Source organism: Pelodiscus sinensis, chromosome 1 (assembly GCF_049634645.1).
Source record: "Pelodiscus sinensis isolate JC-2024 chromosome 1, ASM4963464v1, whole genome shotgun sequence".
NCBI classification, from domain to species: domain Eukaryota; kingdom Metazoa; phylum Chordata; order Testudines; family Trionychidae; genus Pelodiscus; species Pelodiscus sinensis.
The window spans coordinates 91626101-91653757 of NC_134711.1; the positions used below are offsets into that span (position 1 = coordinate 91626101).

The 27657-nt window shown below is 45.4% G+C and overlaps 3 protein-coding genes across 3 annotated transcripts in view; 1 reads left to right on the forward strand and 2 right to left on the reverse strand.

Annotated features, from left to right (window-relative positions):
• Positions 1-146: 146 nt before the first annotated feature.
• Positions 147-4826, reverse strand: TOMM22 (translocase of outer mitochondrial membrane 22). The gene is made up of 4 exons (XM_006118962.4): positions 4456-4826; positions 4184-4302; positions 3575-3692; positions 147-847 (listed from the first exon to the last, which is right to left on the reverse strand). The coding sequence occupies exons 1-4, from the start codon at positions 4555-4557 to the stop codon at positions 773-775; spliced, it is 414 nt and encodes a 137-aa protein (XP_006119024.2). The 5' UTR covers positions 4558-4826; the 3' UTR covers positions 147-772.
• A 575-nt stretch (positions 4827-5401) lies between these two features.
• CBY1 (chibby 1, beta catenin antagonist) lies at positions 5402-13300 on the reverse strand. Its single transcript, XM_075936797.1, has 5 exons — positions 13206-13300; positions 9751-9877; positions 8590-8695; positions 8052-8167; positions 5402-6241 (listed from the first exon to the last, which is right to left on the reverse strand). Exons 2-5 carry the CDS (start codon positions 9826-9828, stop codon positions 6161-6163), a joined length of 381 nt encoding a protein of 126 aa, XP_075792912.1. The 5' UTR covers positions 9829-9877; positions 13206-13300; the 3' UTR covers positions 5402-6160.
• A 26-nt stretch (positions 13301-13326) lies between these two features.
• FAM227A (family with sequence similarity 227 member A) overlaps positions 13327-27657 on the forward strand; it is a 31361-nt gene continuing 17030 nt past the window's right edge. The window contains 8 exon segments of the mRNA XM_075936776.1: positions 13327-13536; positions 15479-15623; positions 18383-18468; positions 18957-19044; positions 22327-22430; positions 23464-23616; positions 23927-24028; positions 26035-26139. Of these exon segments, the coding sequence (XP_075792891.1) occupies positions 13399-13536; positions 15479-15623; positions 18383-18468; positions 18957-19044; positions 22327-22430; positions 23464-23616; positions 23927-24028; positions 26035-26139 (921 nt within the window). The 5' untranslated portion in view covers positions 13327-13398.

A 27657-nucleotide genomic window follows, 5' to 3' on the forward strand; every position in this document is an offset into this window, starting at 1 on the left:
TCCCTCCACCACAGATAACACTGTACGTAAAATTGGAGGATAACCACTCATCTGTGTACAAAGCTGTAAATCTTCCGTTAGTACCTGGGAGTATGAAAATTGAGCCCTCAAGATGTAAATCCACAGGGGCGTGTCTACTAAACACACAACGTTTGGGTTGAATTTATTTAATACTTGATACAAAAAAAAAGTATGCAGCCGATTTCCAAAGTGTAGTAATTTTATGATGCAAACCAAATCGGCACAGACGCAATTTTCTTTAACAAAACGTGCTCCTCCTCCAAAAGAAATAGCATGGAAATACCTGAAAATAAGTTTTCCCCACAGGGCTCAGATGAAATTTTCTACCTTTTATGGTCTGCTCTGTCTGTTGGCAAATTCACTCCTTCCTATCACTGGTCTCTTCGGGCCTTGATTTAGTCAGGAAAAACAAAGGATTTTCTTTTGTTTGCAGAATTTACTGAACAAACTGGCCAGAGCCTAACTTGTGCTCTGAGGTGGTTTCCCTGGAGTAAGAGGCCCATAGCAGAAGCTCCTCAATTTAAAGTCTTTGTAACTGCTCACTGTATGGACTGATTGGATAAAAGGAAAAACTTGTGATATCTGGAGAAGCCCATCAAAAAAAGGTCCAGGAGAACGAATTTTGCCTCTTTATGGATAGGTCAATGTCCCAAGTTTAAAAAAAAAATACCCAGCCTGAAAAATCAACAGTTCAAATGAATCAATTTTGAAGTCTCCCCCTGTGATATGGATCTGAAGCAACTTTCCTAAGTTAGATCTTTCCAGAAAGTGGCGGCAAGGCCCCTGGCATACTGCCAGACAGCCCTGTAGTGGGTCCTAAGAGAATCTGCAAGAGATGATACTGGGTTAAAAAAAACTTAAAATAAATAACAATAAAAATTCAAAACAGCACTTCACCCCACCTCCCTTCATATTTCCGGAAAATGAATAAGGAAGTGTTATTTACTACTTCATAAATATCAAGATCTAGTGGTCACTCAATGCACTTAATAGGCAGCAGATTTAAAACAAAAGGAAATACTTCTTTACACACAACACATAGCCAGTCAATGTCATGAAGGCCAACAGTAACTGAGTTAGTCCTGTCTTTTGTTTCAGCTAGACCAGACTAACACGGCTACATCTCTATCACTGGGTTAAAAACAGAATTAGGTAAGTTCAAGGAGGATAGGTCCTACAGTGGCTATTAGGATGGCACGGATGCAACTGTACACTAGGTGTCCTTATGCCTTTGATTGCCTGATGCTGTAATAAAACAATGGGGGATGGATCACTAGATAATTGCCTTCCGTTTATTCCTTCTGAAGCATCTGCCATAGGCTGCTGTCAGAAGACTGAATACTGGGCAAGACAGGCCATTGTTCTGGTCCAGTTAGATGCTCTTTTCTCATTCTTTGGGGCTGGGAGTGCATTACTATGTAATACTGTTTCCCCCTCTGCTATGGCAGCTAACTGCTGTAGACTAACTCTGATAGCAAATGGAAAATAAGACTTGTCAACCCAGTACTATTAAGTCAGCAGTATCAAATATGTGGTCCACAAACTATCAGGCCCATATGATGTATTTATGATGCCCATGTGATATACTGCAACTGTGCAGAATTTAAGTTTGTGGTGTCCAACATGCTAGCCACCTGTGGCTATTTGATTAGCTGAGTGTGGCTAGTTCACAGCAGCAGTAGCCACTATAGTGGCTACTGCTTTAGAACTGGTTGGACACCATGGATGCAAGTGCTCCCCTCACTCTGGCCCAAAGCAGCTTTTAGCTCTCGTTGTGGCAAAGAGCACCTTCTACATACAACCTGGCTGTGTCTAGACTGGCCAGTTTTTCCGGAAAAACTTGCCAGCTGTCTACACTGGCCGTTTGAATTTCCGCAAAAGCACTGACTTCCTACTGTAAGAAATCAGTGCTTTTTGCGGAAATACTATGCTGCTCCCATTAGTGCAAAAGTCCCCTTTGCGCAAAAGTTTTGCGCAAAAGGGCCAGTGTAGACAGCTGAGATTTGTTTTCCGCAAAAAAGCCCCGATCGCAAAAATGGCGATCGGGGCTTTTTTTGCGCAAAAGCAAAAAAAGTGGTCTAGATTGGCCACAGACACTTTTCCGCAAAAAGTGCTTTTGTGGAAAAGCGTCCGTACCAATCTAGACACACTGTTCCGAAAATGCTTTTAATGGAAAACTTTTCCCTTAAAAGCATTTGCAGAAAATCATGCCAATCTAGACGGAGCCCCTAAGTATAAACAATATCTTGTTAGCTGCCTGAATCTGCAGAGAGCTTGGAACAATGAGTCAGAGTGATGATCTCCTTGCCTGCCAACATCTGCATTAACTGATAATTCTAGTACAGGTTGAACCTCTCTTGTGCAGGACTTCCTGGTCTGGCAAAGGACCACAGATGTTGCTGGACCAGAGAGCCCAGCTGCAGAGGTTGAGAGCAGCTGGGAGCAGAGCCAGTTTTGCAGGGGCAGTGACCTACGGGTAGAGCACCCTGGAAGTAGCTGCCGAGCAGCTGCTACTGTGGATGGGGCCAGGGAACCCCAGGAGTAGCTGTTCCCCCGCAAGGGGTTGGGGGTAGGAAGCAGAGCTTCGTGAGTGGTCTGGGGGCAGACCTACGCAGGTGAGCCAGAGGAGATAAGGACTCAGTTCTCCTGAGCAAGCTGCCAGGAGGGAAGCCCCAGAAAGCCCAGACACCTAATCTCCCATGATTAGGCAAATTCCCTTGTTGAGGACCACTCTGGTCCCTGAAGGTGCTGGACAAGGGAGGTTCAACCTGTAGACTCAGTGGGTCTGAGTGCAGTCCTGGGGGGAGAGAGTTGGTAGGAATAAAAGAATGAATAAGACGTTTAATTACTACATAAAGACTGTATTGTCCCTTTAATCTCTGTGTAAACCTCTCACTGAGATCAGTGGGATTTCTTCTGTGGATTGAGGACAACATGTCATCCTGAATTTATGGCCTGGTCCACAAACTAGGGATGTCAATGTGTAGATGACTACACAATTAACCGATAAACCTGGGCTTATCAGTAATCCTGTCAAATACACACCCCTCTCCCCTTGCTGCCTCTGTATCAGGGGAAGTGGGGATGGGAGCCAGTACCCATGAGGAGGACTGGCTCCTGCTTGCCTCCCCATGTTGCTGCCCCTGTATCAGAGACAGCAGTGCGGGGTGGAGTAGCAGGGGGCTCCCTGGGAGTGGGGCCGGGAGAGCACTGGCTGCCAGCCCTGCCCCTGGGGAACATCAAATATCCATGTAACCATTAAAATGTGATGGTTACATGCCTATTCAATTACATGCTATCTAACATTGCTACCACAGACCATAATTACACATGAATCATGCCCTCTTCTCTCTGTTAATTGAGTTTGAAACCCCTGGTATTAGAAAAACAAGGGGGAATAGGGTGAGGGGGGTCCTTGTGATAAAACAAGATAAGGTTATGATGTCCCTAAAACACTATCAAAAACTGCTCATCTTTATGTTGCAAGGCAACCAAAGTATCAGCCCATGTGCATAGACTGCAATGGGAAAAGAGTTTGAGGCTTCAACCTCACCTGTCGCTGCTGCAGCTGCTGCTGCTGCTCCATCTGCAGTTTCTCAGTTTCAAATACAACTGGAAGAACCAGGATCATAAAAGAGGTAGTCCCAATCCACAGAGCTGCCCTGGAGAATCTAAAAAAAAAATAATCATGATAAAAAAGGCTTGATTTACCTTCCCTTTTATATGTAACAACAGCAGTGTCTCTGTCCACACCACTTCCTGCAGCTCCCATTGACTAGGAACAGCAATCTGCAGCCAACAGGAGCTTCAAGCAGCTGTACCTGCAGCGACACAGGTTAAAAAAAAGCACCGGCAGCCCACCTGGGGGCTAACACTAGTAAACTGGGTCCGGCCCATGAGCCAGTTATTGCCCACAGCTATTTTAGCAGGATGTGCAGTGTTACTACATACACCTTCAGCACAATCTACAGCGGCTACTGACGCTCACCCCACCCCCACCAACAAACAGAGTAGGGGGGACACAGAACGAAACCGGGCGACATCTCAGGAGCACGACATCCCAAAGGACAACAAACCAACCCTGACCTGAGACAAGGCCACGCGGCTCTGCCGACCCGCCCACCCGGGTCAGCCAGACCCAGCCACGCCCCCGCCTGCTCACCGGTACATTCTCTGCGCCACAGAGAGAGACAAGTCGAAGGTAGCTCCCGCCGCGGCGCGCACGCCTTCCGGGAACATCTCGGTCAAGCCCCACAGCCGCTCGCTCAGGGTCTCGTCCAGCTGCGGGGGAGGGAGAGGAGAGGAGAGGTTCCCCGTCAGGCCCGTGAGAGGCCCCTGCCCAGCAGCGCCCCATGCTCCGGGGTCACCCCGGCCACGCACATGGAGCCGCGGGCGGCCACGCTCCCCCTCCCTCCTCCCCCCGCAAGCCGGCACCTCGTCGTCGTCCTCCAGCTCCTCCTCCAGCTCCTCGGCCTTGCCAGAGCCGCCCTTGGGCAGCAGCAGCTCCTCGGGGGACAGGGGCGACGCGGCGGCCATGGCTGCAACCCGAAGGGGTGGGAGGGGAGGCGCCGGAACCGGAAGAGAGCAGACGAGACGGGGTCCCGGCAGCGGACAGAGAGGCACCGGAAGGCCGGCGAGGGACCCTCACGCGGGAAGGGCTGAGAGATGGGGGCAAGCGCGACCTCTATCGGTCATCCCCCTCCGGCGCCCACTTCTGCAAATCCCTCCGTAGTCAGGGCAAGCAGCCCTAGGGCTCTCGTCACCCGCAGCCGCCTGCGCTCCAGTCTAGCCCCTCTCCTCACCCATGCTCCCCCGCTGCTGCCCAGCGCCTATCCTCACCCCATCCTTCAGTAACTCCTAGATGCGTTCTCCATTGCCCATGGCTTGCAAAGGCTCATGCCCTTAGCTTACCTCCCACCACAGCCTCTTGCCTTGCTTGACACCTTGAAAAGTGGGTATGCAAGGGAAAAAATCGGACCTCAGCCCTCCTCCACTTGCTGGACTCCTCTGCTGCAGCAGGAAGTGGACAATAGTAGTACCATGGAGGAAGGGCCATGGTGCTACTATGTTACCATGGTTTAGTAGGGTATAGGGCACTGACCTGGGAGATAGGCTTCCTATTTCCAGATCTGCCACCCACCTGTTGTGAAACCTTGGATGAATCATTCCACCTCTCTGAGCCTCCATTTCCCGCCCTTTGTCTGTCCTATGTAATCAGACTGAAAGCTCTTCAGGGTAAGGACTGTTTCTCACTGCATGCCTGTACAGTTTCCAGCACTCTGGGGTCCTGCCATCAGTTAGGGCCTCTAAGTACTACTGTTTATACACACACACATGCTTGTAATCGGATCCCAATCTTAGCAAGAATGTAACCGACTCACAAACGTGATTTGTTTTAATTTAACTTCATAAAAATGTATGAAATACTCAGGAGAACAAACAATTCCAAGAAACCCACCTCCCAACAGCAGGAAGCAGAGTTAATGCTTTGTACAAAAATAATAAATATTTGAAAAGGGAAAGATTATTTTAGTTTAGGTTGTTATTTGTTTAAGAACAGAAGCTAGGGGAGGGGCCAACCTGGAGCTTGTGAGATCGAAGAGACTAGCAAGGAGACCCATACAGAAGCTGTAAACCAGAGACACAAAGACCATGCACATATACAAAACCATTTTCCCTACCATCCACTCATATTTTCTCCTCTGTTTACAGTGTAAGACTTTCACCCAGGACTTGATGAGAGAACACATTATCAACATATATCTCCACCAACAGCTCTCTGTCTTGAGTGCCAAATCTACAGAGGAAAAAGTAAGTAAGGAGTGGTCTAGGCAGAAACAGATGTTCATCGCCACAGAGCATGTCCTAGGATAACTTATCAAGAGCATCAAGATAATGGTTATGCAGCAGCTGTATGAAGTAGTATAGCTGATGGCCTCCAGTACTATTAGAAGGTTTGTTAACATTTCAAGCATTGGGAAGTTGCCTTCCAGCTGTCTGGAGTATCACCATATGCAATTAATACAATGACCCAGCCAGGTCTGGATTCAGCTTTTGGAACCCTGCTTGCCTGCGTGATGAAGATTTCAAATCAAATTTCCTTGCTTGCCCATCCCCTAACTCCGTCTCTTGCTGCTGTTCACTTCCTCCTCCGACTGTGACTTTTCAGGTCCTCCAACTCCTTCTCCATCAGATGGGACTCAGCTGTGGTTTCAGAGAGCTGCAAGCAAGAGAGTAAGAATAATCACTCACATATCTAAAGAGTATTGTTTTTATAAGGTTAATGACAAAACAAGGAAAATACTATTTAACTTATATATCTCTAAAGTCCCATTAAAGCACTTTACAGACATGTGGGCCTCTTTGGGATGGGACTTGGTAGGTTCTGACTCTGTAACACATTGTACAACAGCTTTGAGAAGAAGTGAAAAGGAGCGTCCCCTGTTAAGATTTTGGATTTCACAGCACGCTCCATCCAGAGACCTTGCAGAGATTTACAAACATGAATGAATTAGCTGGGTTAGGTAGAGTAATAGCATTCATTTTATAGATAGAGAAACTGAGGCACATATGTTCAATAAGTTGCCCGAGGCCACCCAGAAACGCTGTAGAGAGCATAGATCTCCGGGCTCAGGTCCTGTGCTTTAACCACAAGAATATTTTTCCATCTGAAACAGCAGAAATAATTTAGAGGAGGAGAATGTAATTACCCAAACAGCTATTTTATTAGGATGACATAGTACAGGGGTAGCCAAACTGCAATTAAAATGCAGCTTGTGGAGCCCCCATGGCCTCTACATTCTCCACCTATTACACGGTGTGTCGGGAGCTCGGGGCTTAGCCCTTCCACCCTGGCAGAATTCTAAGGGCTTCTGCCAGAGACAATTGGGACTTCCTGAGTGTGTGAGGGGAAGGGAAAGGGGAGGGTATTCAGTCTCTCCCCAAAAGCTTGAGTCAAACCCTCCCCCTTAATGGTTCTCCCTGCAGCTCCCACCTGTTTGCCAGTGCCTCAGCTCCCAACTTGCTGGCTCCAGCAGCTGCTGTGCAGGAAGGGGTCTGGTGGCACCACGTGACTAAGCAGCCTAGCAAATCTTGGCAAAAACCAGGGATGGGGAGGTGAATGCGACCCCACATACACCCCTTAGCATGTGTCACCTCTGGCTTCTACCCAGCAGAGAGAAGGATCTTGGGGCTGGAACCCCATGGAACACACCTACTGGGACTTCAGCAGGAGCAGGGATGAAGCACTGAGCACCCCTTCTCCACAGGGCAGAAGCCCCTAACTCCATCACCCTGTCATAGGGCTGAAGCCCCAGTCCAATAGGTACAACTTGGCTTTAGAACTTCTGAAGAATGTTTATGCGGCTTAGAGACTCAATAAGTTTAGCCACTGCTGATAGCAGTTAATATTCTTACTTTGTTAAGCAGTTATTTTTCACTCCAGGAGTGGATGCATTTTATCATTGAAGTTGTAATCTCCATTATATGACTGTATTTCACTTTATAAAGCTCTTTGGGGTGAAAGACTATATGGAGATGAGAGATCTTTTTCATTACTCTCACAAAAAATAAGCCCTTTTGGACCCTAAGCTCTCAAAAGAGCAAGAATGGTCAAGGTCTTCATTTCACGGACTCTGCAGAAGCTCCAACAGTAGCAAGAAGATGTTAGAAGAGAGACAAGAAAGCATTAATATACAAACAGAAAATGGAAAGCACGAAAGGTGTGGGGGAGGTCTTCCCATATCATATCCAGATGTTCAAGGCCCTTCTCTCAAATATGGTGCTCACTGTAATCCAACTCTTCTGCAGAAGGACTTTTCCTCCTCTTGTAGAGGAAGTTGATGAGGTCAGTCTTTACTTCTAGCAAATCACAGTGTTAAATGTGTCTAACAGCAGGGAAGGGCTCAGTCAGAATGGAAGTGGGGACACAGGCTGGCATTAGAACGTGTTTTTGGGATGAACCAGAGCTCTTCACTCTGTCACAGGGGTATTTCTGGTAATTTAAAAAAGGTGAATCTCCCCATCCTCACCATGTCCAGCAGGATATCCACTTTCAGACGCAGGAGATTGTTCTCTTCCTCCAGTTGCTGGTTGCGCTTGCGCAGGCGCTGCGTCTCCCTGCGATCCCCACTGCTGCTCCCCGACTCTAACAAAGACAGGCCAAAGTTATAATCATCAGGTAACTTTCCCAGACTAAGGCTATGGCTACACTGCCGGTTTTTTGTGGAAGAGGATATGCAAATTATGCTCTCATTTGCATATCTTCTTCCGATTCTTTTTGCGGAAGAGGTTTTACCACTAAAAAGCCCCATGTAGACGGGGCCATTTGTCGGAAAAAAACCCTTTTTCGCAAGATCCTGTAAACCTTGATTTTTGAAGAATAAGGGATCTTGCAAAAAAGATTTTTTTTCCGACAAATGGCCCCGTCTACATAGGGCTTTTTAGCGGCAAAGCCTCTTCCACAAAAAGAATCGGAAGATATGCAAATGAGAGCATGATTTGCATATCTTCTTCTGCAAAAAAACGGCAGTGTAGCTGTAGCCCAAGGTAGGAGAAGTAGCACCTTACCTGCTATCCACTGGCCATTCTCAAACTTCAGACTTTGTCCAGCGAGGTTCATGTTGGGAGTGCCATAATCCAGACCAAGCTCAATTTCACGGGTCGATCTGTCCAGCTGGAGAAAAAATCCTCAATTTTTCTACTTTTCATTTTCTCTCTCCATACTTCCTTTCACACCTTCACTTTTCTTCATGTGACTGGCATTTTTGTGAAAGGTGCTATACCACTGGCCCTAGAATCTGATGTCTTACTATTAACATTGCATATACTGGCGGGCTGTGTCTACATTGGCACCCCTTTCCGGAAAAGGGATGCTAATGTAGACTTTGGAATAGGCAAATCCACGGGGGATTTAAATATCCCCCGCGGTATTTGCATTAACATGGCTGCCGCTTTTTTCCGGCTTGGGGAAAAGCCGGAGAAAAGCACCAGTCTAGATGTTATTCTCCGGAAAATAAAGCCTTTTCCGGAGGATTTCTTATTCCTACTTGAAATCCTACTTGTATCTTTGGTGCTAGTTATAAGGAAAGCCTCTGTCCCGCTGGGATCTGCATTAGATGTTTCAGATACAGTGAATTTGGCTTCTGAATGAAGGAGGAGTGAAGTATGCCACTAACAAATCATTCTACTTCTGGTCTCACTATCCAACCATCAGTAAGCAGTCATGACTCAGGACCAGAAGAGGAAGGAGAAACAGTTGAGACTATGAGGCTATGTCTACACTCGCGGCTTCTTGAGCAAGTATGGCCGTTCTTGCGCAAGAATCTGCAGAGCTTCCACACTGCCCGCCTGCTCTTGTGCAAGGAAATTTACAGTACAGCCTGGTAAGAGAGGGCTTCTTGCGCAAGAGCTACACTCTTTTTTAACAGGTGTAAGCCCTCTTGTGCAGGAGCTCCTGCGCAAGAGGGCAGTGTGGATGCTGGGCAGGGATTTCTTGCACAAGAAAGCCTTATGGCTAAAATGGCCATCAGAGCTTTCTTGCCCAAGAGAGCATCCATACTGCCATGGATGTTCTTGCGCAAGAAGCTGCCAGTGTAGACATAGCTGAGAGAGGAAGGATGAAGTGTCTAATACTTTGTTATGATAATTATTACAATAAAATGTCTAAGGCAGATTGCCTGTCCTTTGTTATAAAGGGCTGATAGAAGATCCCTATAGCCCAACACTTACCGAGTGCAGGTTGGAGAGAGAGGCTGATTTCCTAGGTGGTGTTTTCTTGGGACTGAATGTGTTCCCAAAGAGAGGCATGGCTTTCCAATCTCCAAGCCTGCTCACCTCTGCTGCCTTGCCCTGTTTTCTGTATGCAATAAAGAAACATAGAAAGAAAAGCTCAGACATTTCAAAACTTATTTATCACACCTTACACTACAGCAGAGCTACTCAACTTTGGAAGCCCCAGGGGTCACAATGATACTCCTTGCACATGATGAAGGCTGCAACTTACGTGTGGTTGCGTATACATGCAAATATATGCAAATAGCTTCTTTCACACTGACGAGCATGAATACAAAGATTAAGGCAAGACTATACAACACGCAGGCCCCATTTAAGTCAGTTCTGCTGATATTAATAAAATGCAATATTTACCTGATTTCCACCCATATGACAACACTTTTAATGAGCAATGACAATCCAGGAATTTAACTACGAAAACGCATATCAACAGAAGACCGTTATATTGACGCGCCATTGCGGAGTGTGTTCCCAGTGGAAGCCATGTTCCAAGGATCCCACCTGCGGGCCGCATGTTGAGCCCCGTGTAAACCCAAACTGCTCCGTGGGCTGCAAACAAACTGGCCATGGGCTGTGTGCTTAGTAGCCCTGCACTACAAGATGACTCTCTATAGCAGTGGTCCCCAACCTTGAGAGGCTCCCGGGCGCCCGGGGGTGGGGCCATTCATGCGCAGGGCGCCTGGGGGCGGGGCCGCATGTCAGGGGCACGCCAGGGGCGGGGATGCCCTTGCACCCGGCGCTGGCATGTTCCCCAGGGCCAGGGCTGGGGCCAGGGCCGCGGCCACCCGAGCGCCTTGTGCCGTGGACCCGGGGCTGGCGCCGCCGCCCGAGCCGCACGCCTGGGGCCGCCACCGGTGCCGCACGCCCGCATGTGCCCAGGGGCTGGGGACGCCCGAGCGCAGCGCACCAGTGCGTGTCGTGCACCTGGGGCCAGCGCCTCCAGTGCACTGCACGCCAGGCCGGCCCAGGTTGTCGGTGGGCGCACACAAATGCCCCGGCGGGTGCCATGGCGCCCGCGGGCACAGCGTTGGGAACCACTGCTCTATAGAATATTCAGGATTTTCAGTTTCTGGTGTTTGTTGGTTCCAATTATCAGTATTTATGGTTAGATAAATTATGGCTTTTTAAAAAGTAAAATGATAGGATATGTTTAAAATCACTGTTTTAAAAAATTATTCTGAGACTTTTCTTAATACCTAAGGATGAGTCCTCAGTGAAGGTCTTTCTGAAAAGAGTCTGAGTGTACATACACTATTGTAATTTTAGAGTATTTTCAGTTACTTTTTTATAGAAACCCACTAGTTTCCTCAAATATTTGATCGGCTGGGAACTCTATTGATTTTATTCAGTTGTATACTAAAACCAGGAAACCCAAGTATATTTTCAGAGCTTAGTATAATCCAGTTTTAAAAAGAACAAAGCTTCTATATGAAGCATTCTCCCTGAAGTAGTCTCATCTGCCTGGAGTAAATTGTCCCTTTCAAGGGAGGTCTCCACTGCTGATTTACCCAGCCTATACTGGGTGGCTGTGTCTAGACTGGCAAATTTTTCCGCAAAAGCAGCTGCTTTTGTGGAAAAACTTGCCAGCTGTCTACACTGGCCACTTGTATTTCCGCAAGAACGCTGACTTCCTACTGTCTGAAATCAGTGCTTCTTGCGGAAATACTATGCTGCTCCCGTTCGGTCAAAAGTCCTTTTGTGCAAAGCTTTTGCGCAAAAGGGCCAGTGTAGACAGCTCAGATTTGTTTTGCGCAAAAAAGCCCCGATCGCGAAAATGGAGATCGGGGATTTTTTGTGCAAAAGCGCGTCTAGAATGGCACGGACACTTTTCCGCAAAAAGTGCTTTCGCGGAAAAGCTTCCGTGCCAATCTAGACGCTCTTTTCCACAAATGCTTTTAATGGAAAACCTTTCCGTTAAAAGCATTTGCGGAATATCATGCCAGTCTAGACGTAGCTGGAGAGAGATTGCTCCCCATGCTCTTCCCATGCTCCCCCTGCTCAATCAGAGGCAATTTGAGTGGGGCATGGAGTCACATACTCCCACTCCCCAGATTTCTGCCTTCCATTTAGCACATCCACCTACCCCAAAGTTTGAAAACCACCACCTGCCACCAGGAATTGGCAGATCAGAAGCTGATCGGAGCTGCGCAGCCTACTCAGGCACTTGGCTTTCCATGCTAGGGAAAATGAGGTGTTAGCTGGCTGTCCTACTCCCTGAGCTTGTTTGCCTTTGCACAGCTGAGCGTTCACCAGGCAAGACAGGCAGCACAGCTCTATGCTGTGCCTTGAGGTTCTCTTGCCTCTCCCCTCAAAGAGCCCTCTGAGGTGCTTTCTTGTGACTGCTCGGGCTCCTCAGGAACAGCAAAAGATCCAAGAGTCCAAGATCAGCAGCAGCAAGCACCTCAGGGAGCAAATTGTGGCAGCCAGGCTTCACGGGCAGGGAGTTTCATTGGCCAGTGTGTCAGCAGGCTCTTTACAGCAGAAGCAAGAGCATGTCAAGGCACAGTTTGAAGCTGTGCTGCCCACTCAGCCTGAGGAGCACACTGCTGTTCAGAGGCAGCCCAGTTTGGAGAGCAGGACAGGGATGACTGCTGGACATCCAGCCAGCACCCTGGCTCCTTCAATGTGGAGAGAACAGGCTAATGCAGCTTCCAATCTGCCAGTTACTGGCAGGAGGTAACAATTTTCAAACTGTGGGGTATGGGAACATGCTAAATGGAAAGCGAAATCGGGGGAGGGAGGCATGCCACAGAGTTTGAAAATATCCGTGCTAAATGGGAGACAGAAATTGGGGAGGGGTACGTATGGCCCCACAAGTTCCCTCCCATGCCGGTTCTGCTTCCCTGGAGCACATTATCTTGCATGTCCCCTCGCCACGTCATCTCTGGTGCACATGTGACCCCGAGAGCTACCCCCCCCCCGGGCCTCTACCCTCCCCTCCCCAATGGAAAAGTCAAACTGCGTCTGTGCTTGTGCGCGCGCTCTTCTCCTGCACCACAGCTCAGCTGGGCAGGCCGGAGACGGGGGGGGGGGGGGGGCCGCCAAGGGCAGACGGGAACTTCCACCCCACGACACCCCACAGAACAACCCTCCTGCCCGCAGCAGCCCCGCTCACGGCGGAGCAGAAAGCCGCGCCCCTAAGCCAAAGTCCTGGCGAAGCGGGTTTTATTTACCCCCCCCCCCCCAATGCCCAGATGCACCAGGGGCGCCCAGCTGGGTCTGCAGCGCCAGAGCGCGCTTGCCCGGCGGGGCCGAGGGGAGGGGGAGGGGTGGCCCTCGCTCCCCCGCACGACTGGAGCCGACAGACATTGCCCCTTTAAATAAAAAAAAACGAGGCTGAACCATCCGCCCCCTCCCCCCTTGAATACCCGCGAGGCTCATTCTCCCCTCACCTGTGCCAAGCGTCCTAACCTGTCTAGGTACCCACCGCCAGCAACACCCCCCCCCCCCCCCACCCGCGCAGGCGCACTGGTATCCGACACTTCCGACGTCCACAGAGATGGTCCGTACCATCTCGAAGGAAGAGGTGGGGATTCTACCACTGAGGAGAGGGGAAGGCAGGGAACCAGCAGCACGCCAGTCTGTATGAGGGCCTGCGTTCAAATACGCTGGATCCAGGGCGCTGCTTGTGAATGGGACGATCCGTATTCAGCGCCCCTCACAGCGTTTCGAGCTATGAGCCGCTACCCGGTGTTGGACGCGCCCCTTCTCCAGCCCGGAATGGTGGAGTCGGGTTCGCGAACGATCTCGCGCGGGGAGAGTTGATTCTGAAGCTAGGCTGTACCATGGAAGGGGCGGGGGGGGTGAGTGCGAAGCAACGGCATTAGTTCGCGCGCTTCTTCTTTCTTTCTAAATCTAGTGCCTCCCCCTCCAGTTCCCTGTTTCCCCCAGCGCCGCCCAATGGGAGCGGCCGTTCCCTTCTGAGTGCCGAAGGGAATGGTTCGCGCTGCAGCGTTGCCATGGTGATAAAAGGACGCCCCGCGAGGCCAGGTGTGAACTCTTTCGCTGGAGGCTTTTCCCCGCATAGCGCCGCCTGGGGGCTCAGGTGAGCCGTGCGCACGCAGCCAGCCGGCCCCCCCCCCAAAGGCTCTGGGAGAGGGGGGTGGGCTGTTTCAGTGCCAATTGTTACGCGGGGACTCATCCTCCAATGAGCTTCACCCGCTCACCTGAGCCTCGCTGGCCATCTGGCCATCGTGCCACAGGAGGCGCCGGGCCAAGCCCCTGGCAATGAGGGTTTGCAAAAAGGGATTCTCATAGGTGCCCGCTCAAAGCCACATCCAGCAGCATTTGCCAAGGGGCTTTCAGTTTGAGGGCAAGTGTGACAGAGGAAGGGAAAAAAGCTCTAAAATCTCTATATCAGGGCTACTCAACTGTGGTAGCCCCCAGGGCCCACAATGATACAGCACATGCTGAGGGCCGCAACTTAAGTGTGGTTGCATATCTATGCAAATATATATGCAAATAGCTTCTTTCACACTGACCGGCATGAATACAAAGATTAAGGCAAGACTACACAACACGCAGTCCCCATTTCAGTCAGTTCTGCTGATATTAATAAAATCCAATATTTACCCAATTTCAATCAGCACTTTTAATGAGCAATGACAATCCAGGAATTTAACTACTAAAACACATCAACAGAAGACCATTATATTGACTGCTTTTTTTGTTGTTTTAGCTCCCCGTGGGCCACAAACAAACAAGCTGCGGGCCACGTGTTGAGTAGCCCTGCTCTCTATAAAAAAAAAGTTCCTGGGGAATGACAGTGATGTCAACGTCAATAGGCTAGGGGTGAGGGTAGGCAGAGCCAAAGCAGAACAAGCCCCATGGGCAGCATGGGCCACAGTGGCGGGATGCACTCCCTTCCCTCCCCCAATGAGGTTGAAGGCCCAGCCTCCTGCAGGGGAGGAAGCCTCTGTCCTCCTTACCGGATTCAGCTTGTCAGCTTCACGCACTGCCATTTACCTTCCCCCTCTACCAGCTGGGGGGACAGACAGAGGGGAAAGCCTGCAGTGCCTGGGAGCGGTGTGTGGTGTGAAAACAAGTGCATCCCCAGCTCCTCATGCCCAGGCCCTGCTCCCCCAGCACCTCCTGCACCCTCCCTCCTGGCCAGACTCTGTGCCCTTACTCCGTACTGCACAGATCCTGCACCCCCATTCCTATTGCACTCACTGGCAGAGACAAGAGGGGGAAGGCATGCATGGGAGAGAGGAGGCTGTATGGCTCCTGCCTTCCTGGAGCACTGGGGAGGGAGGAGGCCACTGGAGGGCGGGCGCTGGAGGCAGCAACACTCCAACCCCAGAACATCTACACCAGGCATTCTGCGGGCATAGCGTGGACGAGGCCTTGCTGCTTCCCCTTCTCACTGGGCCAACGCTGATGATGGGGTGTTATTCTGTTGTCCAGCAGGAAAGACTTTTTTATGTATAGAGATTAATCATTATGTCAGTTATCAATAATAACTTGTATATTTTCATTCATGCAAATAGGCATTCTTATACGGCTGTTTGTTGACCACTTATTCTAAATTTTGATGTGGTTTGGCTGTTTAGTTTGAAAAGTTGCCACCTCCTGCCCCAGAAAAAGAGGTTGGCGAGCGTAGCAAGCAGGGGCTGCAGCCCCCTAGTATTTTTATAATGGAAATGTTTTGTCTCCACTTTGCTAGGAATTTATATCTGGTGCTGGAAATGTGGCAGTCTTAAATAATACTTCATTGATTACCTCATTCCAAGAATTTATGTGGGCATTGCCCCTGAAACAAGCAAAGGAGACTGAGAACATGCAGTGGAACCTAGATGCAAAACCTTCATGTATCTTTTGCCAGTGAACAATCAACACTACATGGTCACATATTTTGTTGCTTATTTAGGCCAAGCTGTATGACTAGATGGGTACCTGTACTTCCACTCCAGCCAGGCCTCTTGATTCCATCCCCTACTATGGATAGAACTGTTGATTTTGGTAACCTTAGTGGAAATTTGGGATTTCTAAAAATGTTTTGGTTTCTGATTTTCATCAACATCAGTACAGTTCTGATAAGTGAGTGTGGGTGCAGCTAAGGGCTCCACTAACCCTAACTGGACTCTAATGATTAGGTCGCTCACTCACCCTATAGGCTGAATGACTAATTGGGGACTTTAATGGAAATCAGAACTTTTCTAACTTTCTCACTTTTTTCACCAAAATCAATAGATTTCTGCCCATTGATACCTACAAGATTCACTGTGATTCTGGAACTGATCAGATGTGATTTTTTTTTAATGATGATAATGTTACAGACTAACAAAGAAATGCCATTGAGTTGAGTGTGGGATGTTGCTTTACTGGGCCAGCTAAACATAACCTGCCACAATTTGGGCAGGTCTGATTAGGGCATGATGTGGACAATTCAGCAGTGAATACCTGCTCAGATGCTGAAGAAGAGAGAGCGAGCTAAGATTTAATTTGTTTCATCCACACTTTGTCTGCAAACTTGTTGACTGTCAGTAGATGGCTGGGGAGATTTTGCTATGTTGTATTTCTTGATGACAGACTGATGAGTTGTGGTGTAGATGTTATATGACCTTACCCAGGTACAATCTAGACTGAACAGCTGTGTACTCTAAATTCTCCAATCAGAGGTGCCTTCTCACTTCTTTGCTGTGAGAACAATCATTCCTGGGCAGTTCATATACAGCATCTAGCATGCAAAAATCACTCCTAGCTGAAATACATTAATGCTTTGGCTGGGAACTCATGAATTACATACAGTGCAATACCAGAAAATGCCCAGTCCTGGACCTTTCTCTGGAAATGTGTCACACTGCCCAACTCTCTTCTGGATGACACAAGTTCCTATGAAGTCTGTCATTTCATCAGTGGAAAATGATATGCACAAACCTTGTTATCCCAAGTGTCAGTTCCCAACACTTCAATCCAAACATACCAGTTTAGTCAAAATAAAACAAGTTTATTAACTACAGAAAGATAGATTTTAAGTGATTAGAAATAGAGGCATAAGAGTCAAATGGTCACCAGGAAAATAAAGATAAAATTCAAACTAGCTACCTAACTTAGCAATCTAAGTGGATTCAAAGCAAAGGTTTTTCTCTTTGTAGACTTTAATGACTGGAAGCTTCTAGGCTAGGATCCTTTCCTCAGTTCAGTGTCTCTTATGGCACTGTTGCTACCATGAGCAGAGGAGTAGAGGTAATTTGTGTTGTGTGCTGTGCTTCCTGTGAGCTGAGTGCTTGGAAGGCCACCCAGGAGAGATTCAAATGTCACCAAGCTGTTAGGGTTGCCAGATGGTTTCAGAAAAAATACCGAACAACAAAAAACCACACCAGGAAAAAGTTTGTTGAGCAAAAAACCCCCACCGTGGCCCCTTTAAAAAGCGTGGTGAGGCTTTTTGGCCCTAACAGGCTGCCGGCGGCCACCTGCCATTTTGCCTCCCTGAGCCGGCCTGGACAGCTCCCCTGTGGAAACCAGTAAGTAGTAGGGTTGCCAAGCTGCTTCTGTATTGAGCTGGACAGCCTGGGATTTTTGCCTCCTGGCCAGGAAAAAATCAGAAAGTACTGGACATTTTAGGTGGCAAAAATACTGAACTGTCTGGTTCAAAACTGGACACCTGGTAACCCTACCAGCTGATTAACAGAGAGCCCACAGCTGGCACCATGTGTTTCTACTGGCTGTGCACATCTGCATGTGCCTTAGTACACATAACAAAATTTACTGTGCACATTAGTGGAAAAAATTAGTGGGAACGTTGGTTGTGGATGTTCTCTATTCTTAAATCACTTCCTCCTCTTTGAGGATTATTTCTAGCTGGAGTTCAGGTAACAACCAGTCTATTTACATAGGAACTCCCAGTTGTTATGTTGTCAATATGTAAGTTCTTGCTTACACCTTTCTTCCTATCAAAGAATGGCTATTTAACAAGGTGATGGTCTACCTGACTTTGTTGACACTAGGTTAAGATGTTGGTTTGTCTTTTCTTTCTGAGGAACTGGTTTGTGCCGGCTTTTCTAAACTTGGTACATATTACAACAATATTATTCAGTAGAATCTTTTAACTTCACAACTTGGCCACACATTTTATCGAGCTAATAGCGTTCAGCAAATTACAAGTTTTCGAATGATACCTGACAAGGCATATTTAGTACAACATTTATCATGGTCTTGTATAAAGGGTGAATATCATGTACAGATTGTCATAAATGTGGATATATTTTAATGTCAGGGTGCCTACAGCCTACAAGAAGCACCTGTTGTGAGGCAAAATCAAAATTAGTATCCATTCACTTTTTCAATGCTTCCCTAATTTGCCAAACATCTTGTTGATTGTCCAAAGTCTGCTGCTCCACTATATGGATACCAGTTGCGATGGGTTTTGAGGCTTTTCTGAAAGATTTGGACTGTGCTCTTACCAAGATGAGTGAGGTGTGCAAAGGCAAGAGAAAACAAGTCAAATAGAAAATATGGATAAGAATTAGCAGTAAAGAAAGTATCAGAAAGAGTAGTAGCATGATTTTTATCTGGTTTGTTACATCTGTTAATATTTGTCAAAGAGATTCCTTAACTTAACTACCAGTGTGCCTAATTGGAAGTATGCCAAAAGTAAACAAGAAAATTGCACGTTTGGAACTGGAGCTGAAAAAATTCCACGCTAGTGACCTGGTGAGTAAAGACAGTTTGCTGCTGCATATTCAAGGAGAAGCAGAGAATTAGGAGCATCTCCTAAGAGGATACATTTGGGCAATGCATCATTCCAGCAGGGCCTCCTGACACTTCAGAGGAGAGTGTAGATGCTGGGAATTACTGAGTCCTTGAAAGGTGGAAAAAGTATGGAAAGGACACCCCAAAACTAGAATAGAAGCTTGCAATTTTGATTAGGGATTTTGCAAATTAACTGTGGATTGTGTACATGCACACCTGAGCATGTAGTAGGAAGAAAAAAGGGAATGGAAGTACAATGGCAAGAAAGGGAATAACAGAAAAAGGAAGCAAGAGAAAGAGTTCATGGATTGTAGAATTGTATTTCAGAGCTGAAAATACTTAAGCTCAAATAGCAGCTTTAGGTGTCTGTGATCTTTTTATTCCCCAGCCCCCAAATTTAGCATGGCATTAATTCCTATCACCAATTGCTGTTTTTGTTCTTGTTGAAGGTGATTGAGGACTTGGAATCAGAGAGATACTTTGGACAGAAGAGCTTCAGAAGAGAGAAAAAGCACTTCAGAACACCCAGGGACAAAGGCACACCTGCTCTCTAACTACATAGCTTTGGTGTTGCTACTGGGGTTATGAGTACAGATTAAGGAGTTCCAGATCAGGACATTTCCTAACCATTAATACTGGGGTATTAATGATCCCCCTTCCTTTCCAATGGAGTCCCATATTAGGACATTTCCTGCAAGTTCCACCTTAATGCCTCTGGCATCTCAAGCACCTCACACCCTCTTTGTGTATTTGCCCTAGCAAAAAATGTAACTTCTGTGTAACTTTTGCAATTCTGAATGTACAAACTCTGCTACCCCTCTGTCCTTGAGACAGCTTTAGATTTCTCACCAGGTCTTTGAAACAACCAAAGACACTCCATGAAGAGAATCAATGATCAGTTTTGAGCCCAGTGAGTAACAAGATTTGGGGAGTTTAGACCCTGATTCTGTGAATACTTAAGCCGATGCTGAACTTTATGCATGTGGATAGTTCGGTTGAGTTGAATGAGACTAGTCATATACATAAAGATTTGCAGCATTAGGACCAAAATGAGGGGTGTGAGGATAATTCTGTAGTATAGATATGAAAAGTAATATTCCATGTCACATACATCGTTAGCAAATCTCATTGTTTTGATTAAAGGAACCCCCAGTAACAGATTGTGACCCAGCTCCTCCTAAACTACTAAGACCTTAATGCTTTAATATATTTATTTTTCACTTGGCATGTGTATGGAAGTCATGCATACAGTATTTAAGAACCTCATAAAAAAACTAATGAATAAAGCCTTATATTACTACTGTGAAGTGATTTGGTTGGTACCAGTGTTCCTGGCTGCCCAGGAGAGATTAGCAGAGCACCCACAGCTAGGTTTTCTTTCTACTAATGATGCACATTAGCACATACATTGGTATATGTAAAAAAATTATTCCACACATGGATGAAAAAGATTAGTGGGAACATTGGTTGGTAGACCTGATATTTTGATTTAAAAATTTGAAAAATAAAAAACTAACACTGAACACACTAAATGAATTAAAAACTAGACAATGGGTAGGTTTCAAAATGGAATTGTACAGGGGAATCTCATTGGAAACATCTGTTCTTGGTTCTATGATCTTTAAAATTCTTATCAATGAGCTGGAAAAAAGCATAAAATCGTTTTCAGCTGACCCAATAATTAAGGGAGTCCTAAATAATGAAGAAGACATGTAACTGATTCAGAGCAATCTGCATTGCTTGATAAACTGAAAAAACCTAAAAAACAACAAATAGTCTAGCAGCACCTTAAAGAGTAACAAAACACGTTGATGGTATCATCAGCTTTGATAAATTGAGTGCAAGCAAACAATGTGGATGTACTATTAATCTAGCTAAATGTATAATCTAGGAACAAAGAATGCAGGCCACACTTGCAGGATGCGGGGGGAGGGGCTCTATTTTATGAACCAGCGATTAAAAAGATTTGAGCATGATGGTGGGTAAGCAACTGAACATGAGCTCTGGTATAACAATGGCCAAAAGTGCTAATGGAATCTAGGGATATAACAGTCGATTTAACCAATAAGCAAAACCTAATAGGTTAATGCTATCGACTACATGCATTTCCCCTGCACCCCACCAGTACATTTTTAGCAGGCTGGTCAGCAGCCTAGCTCATTCCTGGCTCATGCTAGGTCCATGACTTACTCCCACTGCGGCTCTGCATTTAAAGTGTATTAGGAGCCGGGTGGGCAGGCAGTCCAACTTAGTTCTAACTTGTGTTGGGTCCAGCAATTCAGACTCCTTCTGGACAGGGGCTGCCGCCACCCCATGCAGCTGCCCCATATCACAGGCAGCAGCACAGAGTGATAAAAAGCCAGTCTGCAAGGGAATCTGTTTTTTAAACTGGCTCCTCTCATGGACCAGCTCCTGCCTGACATGCTATGCTTTTTTTATGAAATTAGAAATTAATGGAGATTGCCTATCTCCTAGAACTGGAAGGGACCTTGAAAGGTCATCAAGTCCAGTCTCCTGCCTTCACAGCAGGACCAAATACCATCCCTGACAAATTTTTGCTCCAAATGGCCTCCACAAGGATTGAACTCACAACCCTGGGTGCTGATACAGAGGCAGCAGCACAGGGGGATAGGGTTTTTTTGGAAATGGGGCTGGAGCACACTGGCTGCTGGCACTGCCCCAGGGACTATAGAATAGTTGGCAAACGAAGAAGAATTCATGAGGTTACTCGACTATTGAGTTTACCAGTATTTAACATCCCTAATGGAATCCTGGGATGCATAAACAGGGGAATTTTTAGTAGCAGATACTTTGTTACCTCTATAATTGGCATGTGTACTACCACTGCTGGAATACTGTGTCCAGTTATGATGCCCACAATTCAAAAAGGACATTGATAAATAGGAGAATGTTCAGAGAAAGCCACAAATAATGATTAAAGGATTAGAAAACATGCCTTATATTGACTGAGCTCTTTGAGTCTATTCATCTTAACAAAGAGAAAGTTAAGAGGTGATTTGAAACAATCTGTAAGTATCTACATAGGGAATATTTGGTAATGGGTTCTACACTCTAACAGAGAAAAATATAGTATAATCCAAGTACTGGAAGTTAAAAGTTAGATAAATTCAGACTAGAAATAAGGCATACATTTGTAATGATGAGACTAATCAACCTTTGGAACAATTTACCAAGGGTCATGGTGGAGTCTTCATCACTGACAATTTTTTAAAATCAAGATTGGATATTTGTCCTGCTCTATGAATAATTTGGGGAAACTTCTATCGCCTGTACTATACAGGAGGCCAAATTAAATTATCACATTATTATTACCCTTCTGGACCTGGAATCTGAGAGTCAGTATAGAAATAAGAAAACACTTTGAAGCTGGAGGAATTGAGGCAGGGACAGGTTAACTTACTTGTCCCAGGCCACGTAGGACTTATGTGGCTAGGCCAGATATAGAACCAACATCTCCTGGTTCTGTGCCTTAACTACAAGGTTGTCTTCCTGCATATATAATTGGAAAGGTAACTTTCCCTAGATCTATAGTAATGTTTCTCATTTGATATATAACCTGGATGTCACCATAATGTTGCCATTTTACTTCCCTGAGCCAATACCTAATTCCTTAATAGTGAGATAGCGGGGAAGGATCTGTCCATTCTTCTTATTCATCCTCTTTCTTATTCACTGGATTGGAGTTGAGTAGAGGATATCATGCTGCATCAGCTGAAACCCTTTTGGCTTGTGTCACTGTGGCATCAGCCATGCTTTTCAGCTCCTCAGTATTCTCATTCTTCTCTCTTCTCACTGCAGACAAAGATAGGAAAGAGATTAGCAGCTTTGCACAGAAATATGAACGCTCTGTGTGTGCGTCCAGCTTTGACTCACTATGTCAGATCAAGCTCACCTACAAGAAGGTAAGATCACTTATGAGAAGGGCAGAATTCCTTCTCTCTCTTACACATATGCAGTATCTCTTGGGAAGAGACACAGTCCATTTTCTAGGTTGCTGGAAGAAATAATGGATGTGTACATTTTATTTTCAGGAGGGATGAATAGAAACATAGGAATTGCCTTGTTGCAGCAGATCACAAGTCTGCCTGGTCCATTATCCCACTTCCTAACAAATTGGTTCATATCTAGTTGGTCCATCCATTCCTGTATCCTACTTCTCCATTCCATGCTACTTCTATAGATTGATGGATTATATTGTATACTGTGTAAAGGATTATATCCTTTTATTGATTGTAAATTTTACTGCCCTTCAGTTTCACACAAGTCTTGCTTGTGTTCTGTTGCGGAACAGGTAAGAAGGGGGGTCTGATCAGTTATCACTACGGACATGTCTACGCTACAAACTGCTTCCTTCCTTTTGCAAGCAATGCCTGTCTCCGTTTCAGCAGTTTCCTGCAACCCTTCAACATTCCATGTAGTAACTTGGGCTGCATCCCTACTGCTACCAGTCCTTGCTTGAAGACCATCAGAACAGCCACAGATTTAAAAAGGCCCAGGGCTACTGCCATTACCGCTGCTGTAGCCCTCCCCACCCTGCCCAGGAGCCCAGCAATTCTGTTGGAAGCTCTGGGAGGCCATGAGATTCAGGACAACACTTAAAGCTTGATCCTGCTGTTGTTTAAAGTTAATGGCAAAACTCTCATAGACTCCAGTGGAATAGGCCCAAAATCCTTATAGGGCACACCTGTTATCTGGACCAGTTATAAGTACCTGAGTAAATCCACTTCAGTGGGAGCAAGGAGTGGGCATGGGCTGCTGATCAACCCCCACCTTAAATACTCCCCAGTAAAGTCTCATAAGCTAGAGGTTGAGAACCTCAGATAAATGAATTCTTGAACTAGCTGTTCCCTGTCCTTGAGACATAAAGCACCAAGCTGAGGGATTGTCATTGGCACATCCACTAATGCATCTTTTCCTCCTCCTTTGTCATCCTAGCCTCAGGATACATTAGAAAAGAACAAGCTGGTTGAACTGTATCAATACCCAGGGTTCAATGAGCATGAGCCAACACCACTGCCTAATGGGATGGAGCTGGCTGACATCATAGAGAAGGTGGTGCATGCCCAGAGAAAGTCAGCAAGTGGGAAGGTACTCTGCATACTTACAAAGAGCAGCAAAATGTGTGTTTTCATGCATGTGCCTACGTATGGTTGCCATGCACATGTATATAAATATGCATGTGAATGTTGTGAGACTGCATGCATTTGTTTCTCAGAAGTGGCATGCTGCTTGTAAGGCTCTGTGAATGAGAGACTTGTAAATTCTTAAGGACAGGTTCGTAGTAGAGTTGAGAAGAGGAGAGAGAGGGTAAGTACATGCAGATCAGAGAGTGTTTTGCCCTGTGAGTGTATCTTCTGACTGCACGGCATGATGTTATAAAATTTCATTTCTTTGCCAGACTCCTTTTCCTTCCAAGATGCTGCAGAAGTTTCTCACAGCTCCAGTTTCCCATGCTATCCTGTTGGACAGCTTCTGGTGGTTTTTTCTCCACTTATATCAGGTAAAAAAAAAAAGACCAGTACAAAAGCTGGATATTTATGTTTTTCACACTGTTCCACTGAATATAGAGTTTAGGCCAGAGGAAATATTTGATAGTTGTCTTAAAATAACACTGAAAACAAACATTCAAAATTGTGGTCCATTCCTCCTCCATCTGTCTAGCCAAGCTCTATAATGCAGTACAGACTAGAGAAGGCACTCTCACTACCACTGTGGTGGCATTTAGGGTCTGTACAAATCTCTTGACTACCCAGGGAGGAATTTGCCTGGGACAAGCACAATATAATACATATGTGTTACGTAGGGTGCCTTGGAAACGCTGGTGTAATGGTGCACCACCAGCATGGCTGGGAATGGTATTGTCATGCAGAGTGCAATGGACATGCTGGAGCAGTTCCAGATTGCAGAGGTATAGGTTGTAGCATCAGAGCAGCTGCAATAACAGAACAGCCCTGGGGCTTTTTTGGCTTCTGATGAGCTCAGAATCAGGACTGTTCAAAGGTGTCTTAAAGCCACCTTTCCCCCAACTCTCCTTCTGGGATGTTCTTGTGGAGTCAACATATACAATTGTCTTAGTTGTCTTCACACATTCTGAGGCAAATGTTTATGCTCTGATTCCGTCGATTTCAGTATCAATGGAGTTATTTCAGATATATTCTGGTAATGTAACTGAGAGCAGAGTTTGGCCTGCTATATATGTTTCCATTGTTGTTGCTTGCAATTCCTTAAAATTACTGATAGGCTAAATGAGGAACAATTTAAAAGCTATAATAGGAATATTTATTTTCATTTGTAAAATTCTCTCATTGTCAGATGAATTTATTCATCCAAAAACACTTCATGTGTGACCTCCTTGTGACCAAAATAAAAATTGGTAATTAACACACATACCCTCTATTTTCATTTTAAATATAAACCTATTTAAAATTAAATGTTCTGAGGAGAGAGAGAGAGATTGTGTGTGTGCAAGTCAAGGAAAAAAGTTTAGAAAAAATTAGAAATGATTACCACCTAAGTTGAGACCTACACTTAACTGTAATCTATTAAAGTAATATTCCAGCAAGTAAACCTTTGCTTTTGAAGTTTTTTAATAAAGTCCAAACATTGAACTGGCTAAGCACTTGGAACCAAAGTTGAAGTTCTACCCAGCTTTTGACTGCCTCTTCTTCATTTCAGTTTATTCAGCTAGTTCAGTTGAATGATTAGCTCGTTCAAAGTTGCGAAGCTGATTGAAAGTTGATGAACAGAAACAATCAGTTTAAAATTCATTGACTACAGATAACACTTGAATAATTCAACCAGTTTTAAAGGCCAAATATGTTTTGATAAACTTACATTTTCTCTTCTATATCCATCACAGTTAAGGTAGTGTTATTTAACTAATAAAAGATTTAAATTCTGTTTTGTACATTTTTAATTGAATTCTGGATTTCATCCAAATGTTCTTTGACACAAATCATGAGTAAAAAAATAAACATCAGGTGGCAAATAAGAAATGCATCATTCATCATTTTTAACTTAATGTATGTTAAGCTATATGATTGCTTAAATAAATGTGCATAAATATAGTGTATCCTCCTGGTTAGCAAAATAAAATATAGCAATTAAAATAATGCCTAGATCTCATAGCATTTTTATCCATAGATCTCAAAATGTTTTACAAAGGAGGTCAGATACACCAAATTTAGTGTGAAGTCTCTTTTCAGTTACAAATCAACCTGTTTTAATGGTTACCAGCCACTGAGAATCAAACTTTCTTTAGGAAAATAGCTAAAGAGTACAAATAGAGAGCAAGATTAAAACAGATTATTTAAATCAAGGTTTCCTGCTTGCTGATTTAAATCATTATTAAATTGGTGCTTTAAATCACTTTGATTTAAATCAGTCCACTCTGCTCATGTCATAGTAAAAACGCAAACCTTCGGACAGACCTGAGGCTCTCCATGCTGCTAGGTAGGTGAATGCCTCTCTGCTTATTCATTCCTTTCTTTCTTTCTTTTTTGGTAGCCAGATAAAAAGATCCAGGGACGGCTGTTTGATCGCATTGCAAAGAATTATGCTGCTCTCCTGTTTGACTGTCACAAGTTCTCCAACCATAAAGCTCTTATTAAAGTGAGTGTAAAAAAAAAAGGTTTAGAAAAAGCAATAGAGTTTACACTTAAGCAGTGAAATGACCTGGGAATATCCACAATTATCTGTCCCTTTACCTCTGGCCACTGGGATAATCGGACGCTAATAACAGTTACCCCATATGTAGCATTGTGTATTTTTAGAATGCTGAACAGACACTTACTGATTAATTCTTCCAGAGTTTGTGATGTGCACTGCTCATTTGGGCTTGAGCTCTTGTTGAATTTCAGACAATCTTATCTGATACCCCACTGTTTGGGATATTCCATGATGACCAATATGGTTCATGCTCTTATCTTGTGTGTGTCCTTTTAATAATATAAAATCATGGGTGCAGGCAGTGAGAGCTGAGGAGCTGCTCTGTCTCTCCTCATCATGGTCCATACTTCATACCTTCACCGCTTGTTCATCCTCACACCTTCATGCCTATCCTGCAAGCTCTTCTCCTTCATCTTTGCTTATCTTCTGAATACCCTATTCCCTTTTGTTTTTTCTGTAATTTTGGGCTCATTTCCAAGAAATTAACCCTGATCCCCAACCTTTTAAATCAGACTTTCTCCATCTGACTCAGCATCTGTGATTGCCTTTTCTTTCTCCAGTTCCCTCCACTTAGTAGGTTGAAGCATTGGTACCCACGTCTCACATATTATTACTATGATATATTTTATTGTGTTTGCTATGGTAATGAGTGCCTAAGGGACAAAAAGAATGGGACCTCATTGTGCGAGGCGCTATACAAACATAGAATAGTAGCTGGCCCCTGCCTAGAAGAATTTGCAATATAAGCAGACAAGACAGACTCAGGAAGGGGGAAGGAGTCAAACACACAAGCAGAATGAAGTTAGCCAACAAGTTAGTGCCATGATAGCTTTTATTTTTATGGGGATATTTGCTTCTCTCCTACTCTACTACTTTGCCTCCATTGAGATGCACTCCATCCAACTCTTTCTGCTCACTTTACTTGTGTCATTTCTTTACTGTTCATGCTCCCTTTCTTCATAGGGTTGCCAGATGGTTTTAACAAAAATACTGGACACACTTGACATTAAATCACAATCTACATTACATCTTATTTAGAAAATATTGGACATTTATATTTTCTCATTTATATTTTATCAATTTGTTTCCCGAACAGAAAGCTCAAATACTGGACTGTCTGGTTCAAAACCAGACACCTGGCAACCCTATTTCTTCATTCTCCCTTGACTTTGTTATCTGGCTTCAGGTCTGTCAACAGGAGGAAGGGAACAAAAGGGAACAATTTTCCTGGGACCCAACGATTCAAAGGGGCTCCTGGCTCCCAGCCTCCGCCACTTGTTACTGCAGTAGCACCAACAGCCAAAGCCTTGGGCCCTTTAAATCACCACCGGAGTGCTGTGCAACACACTCTGTGTGGCTCTGAAGGCTGGGGAAGGAAGGCATGCCGCTGTCTGGGTGGAAAAAGGGCTGGCTGCCCCACCCTCGCCCCTTCCACCTGAGGCCCTGCCCCTTCTAGAAGGG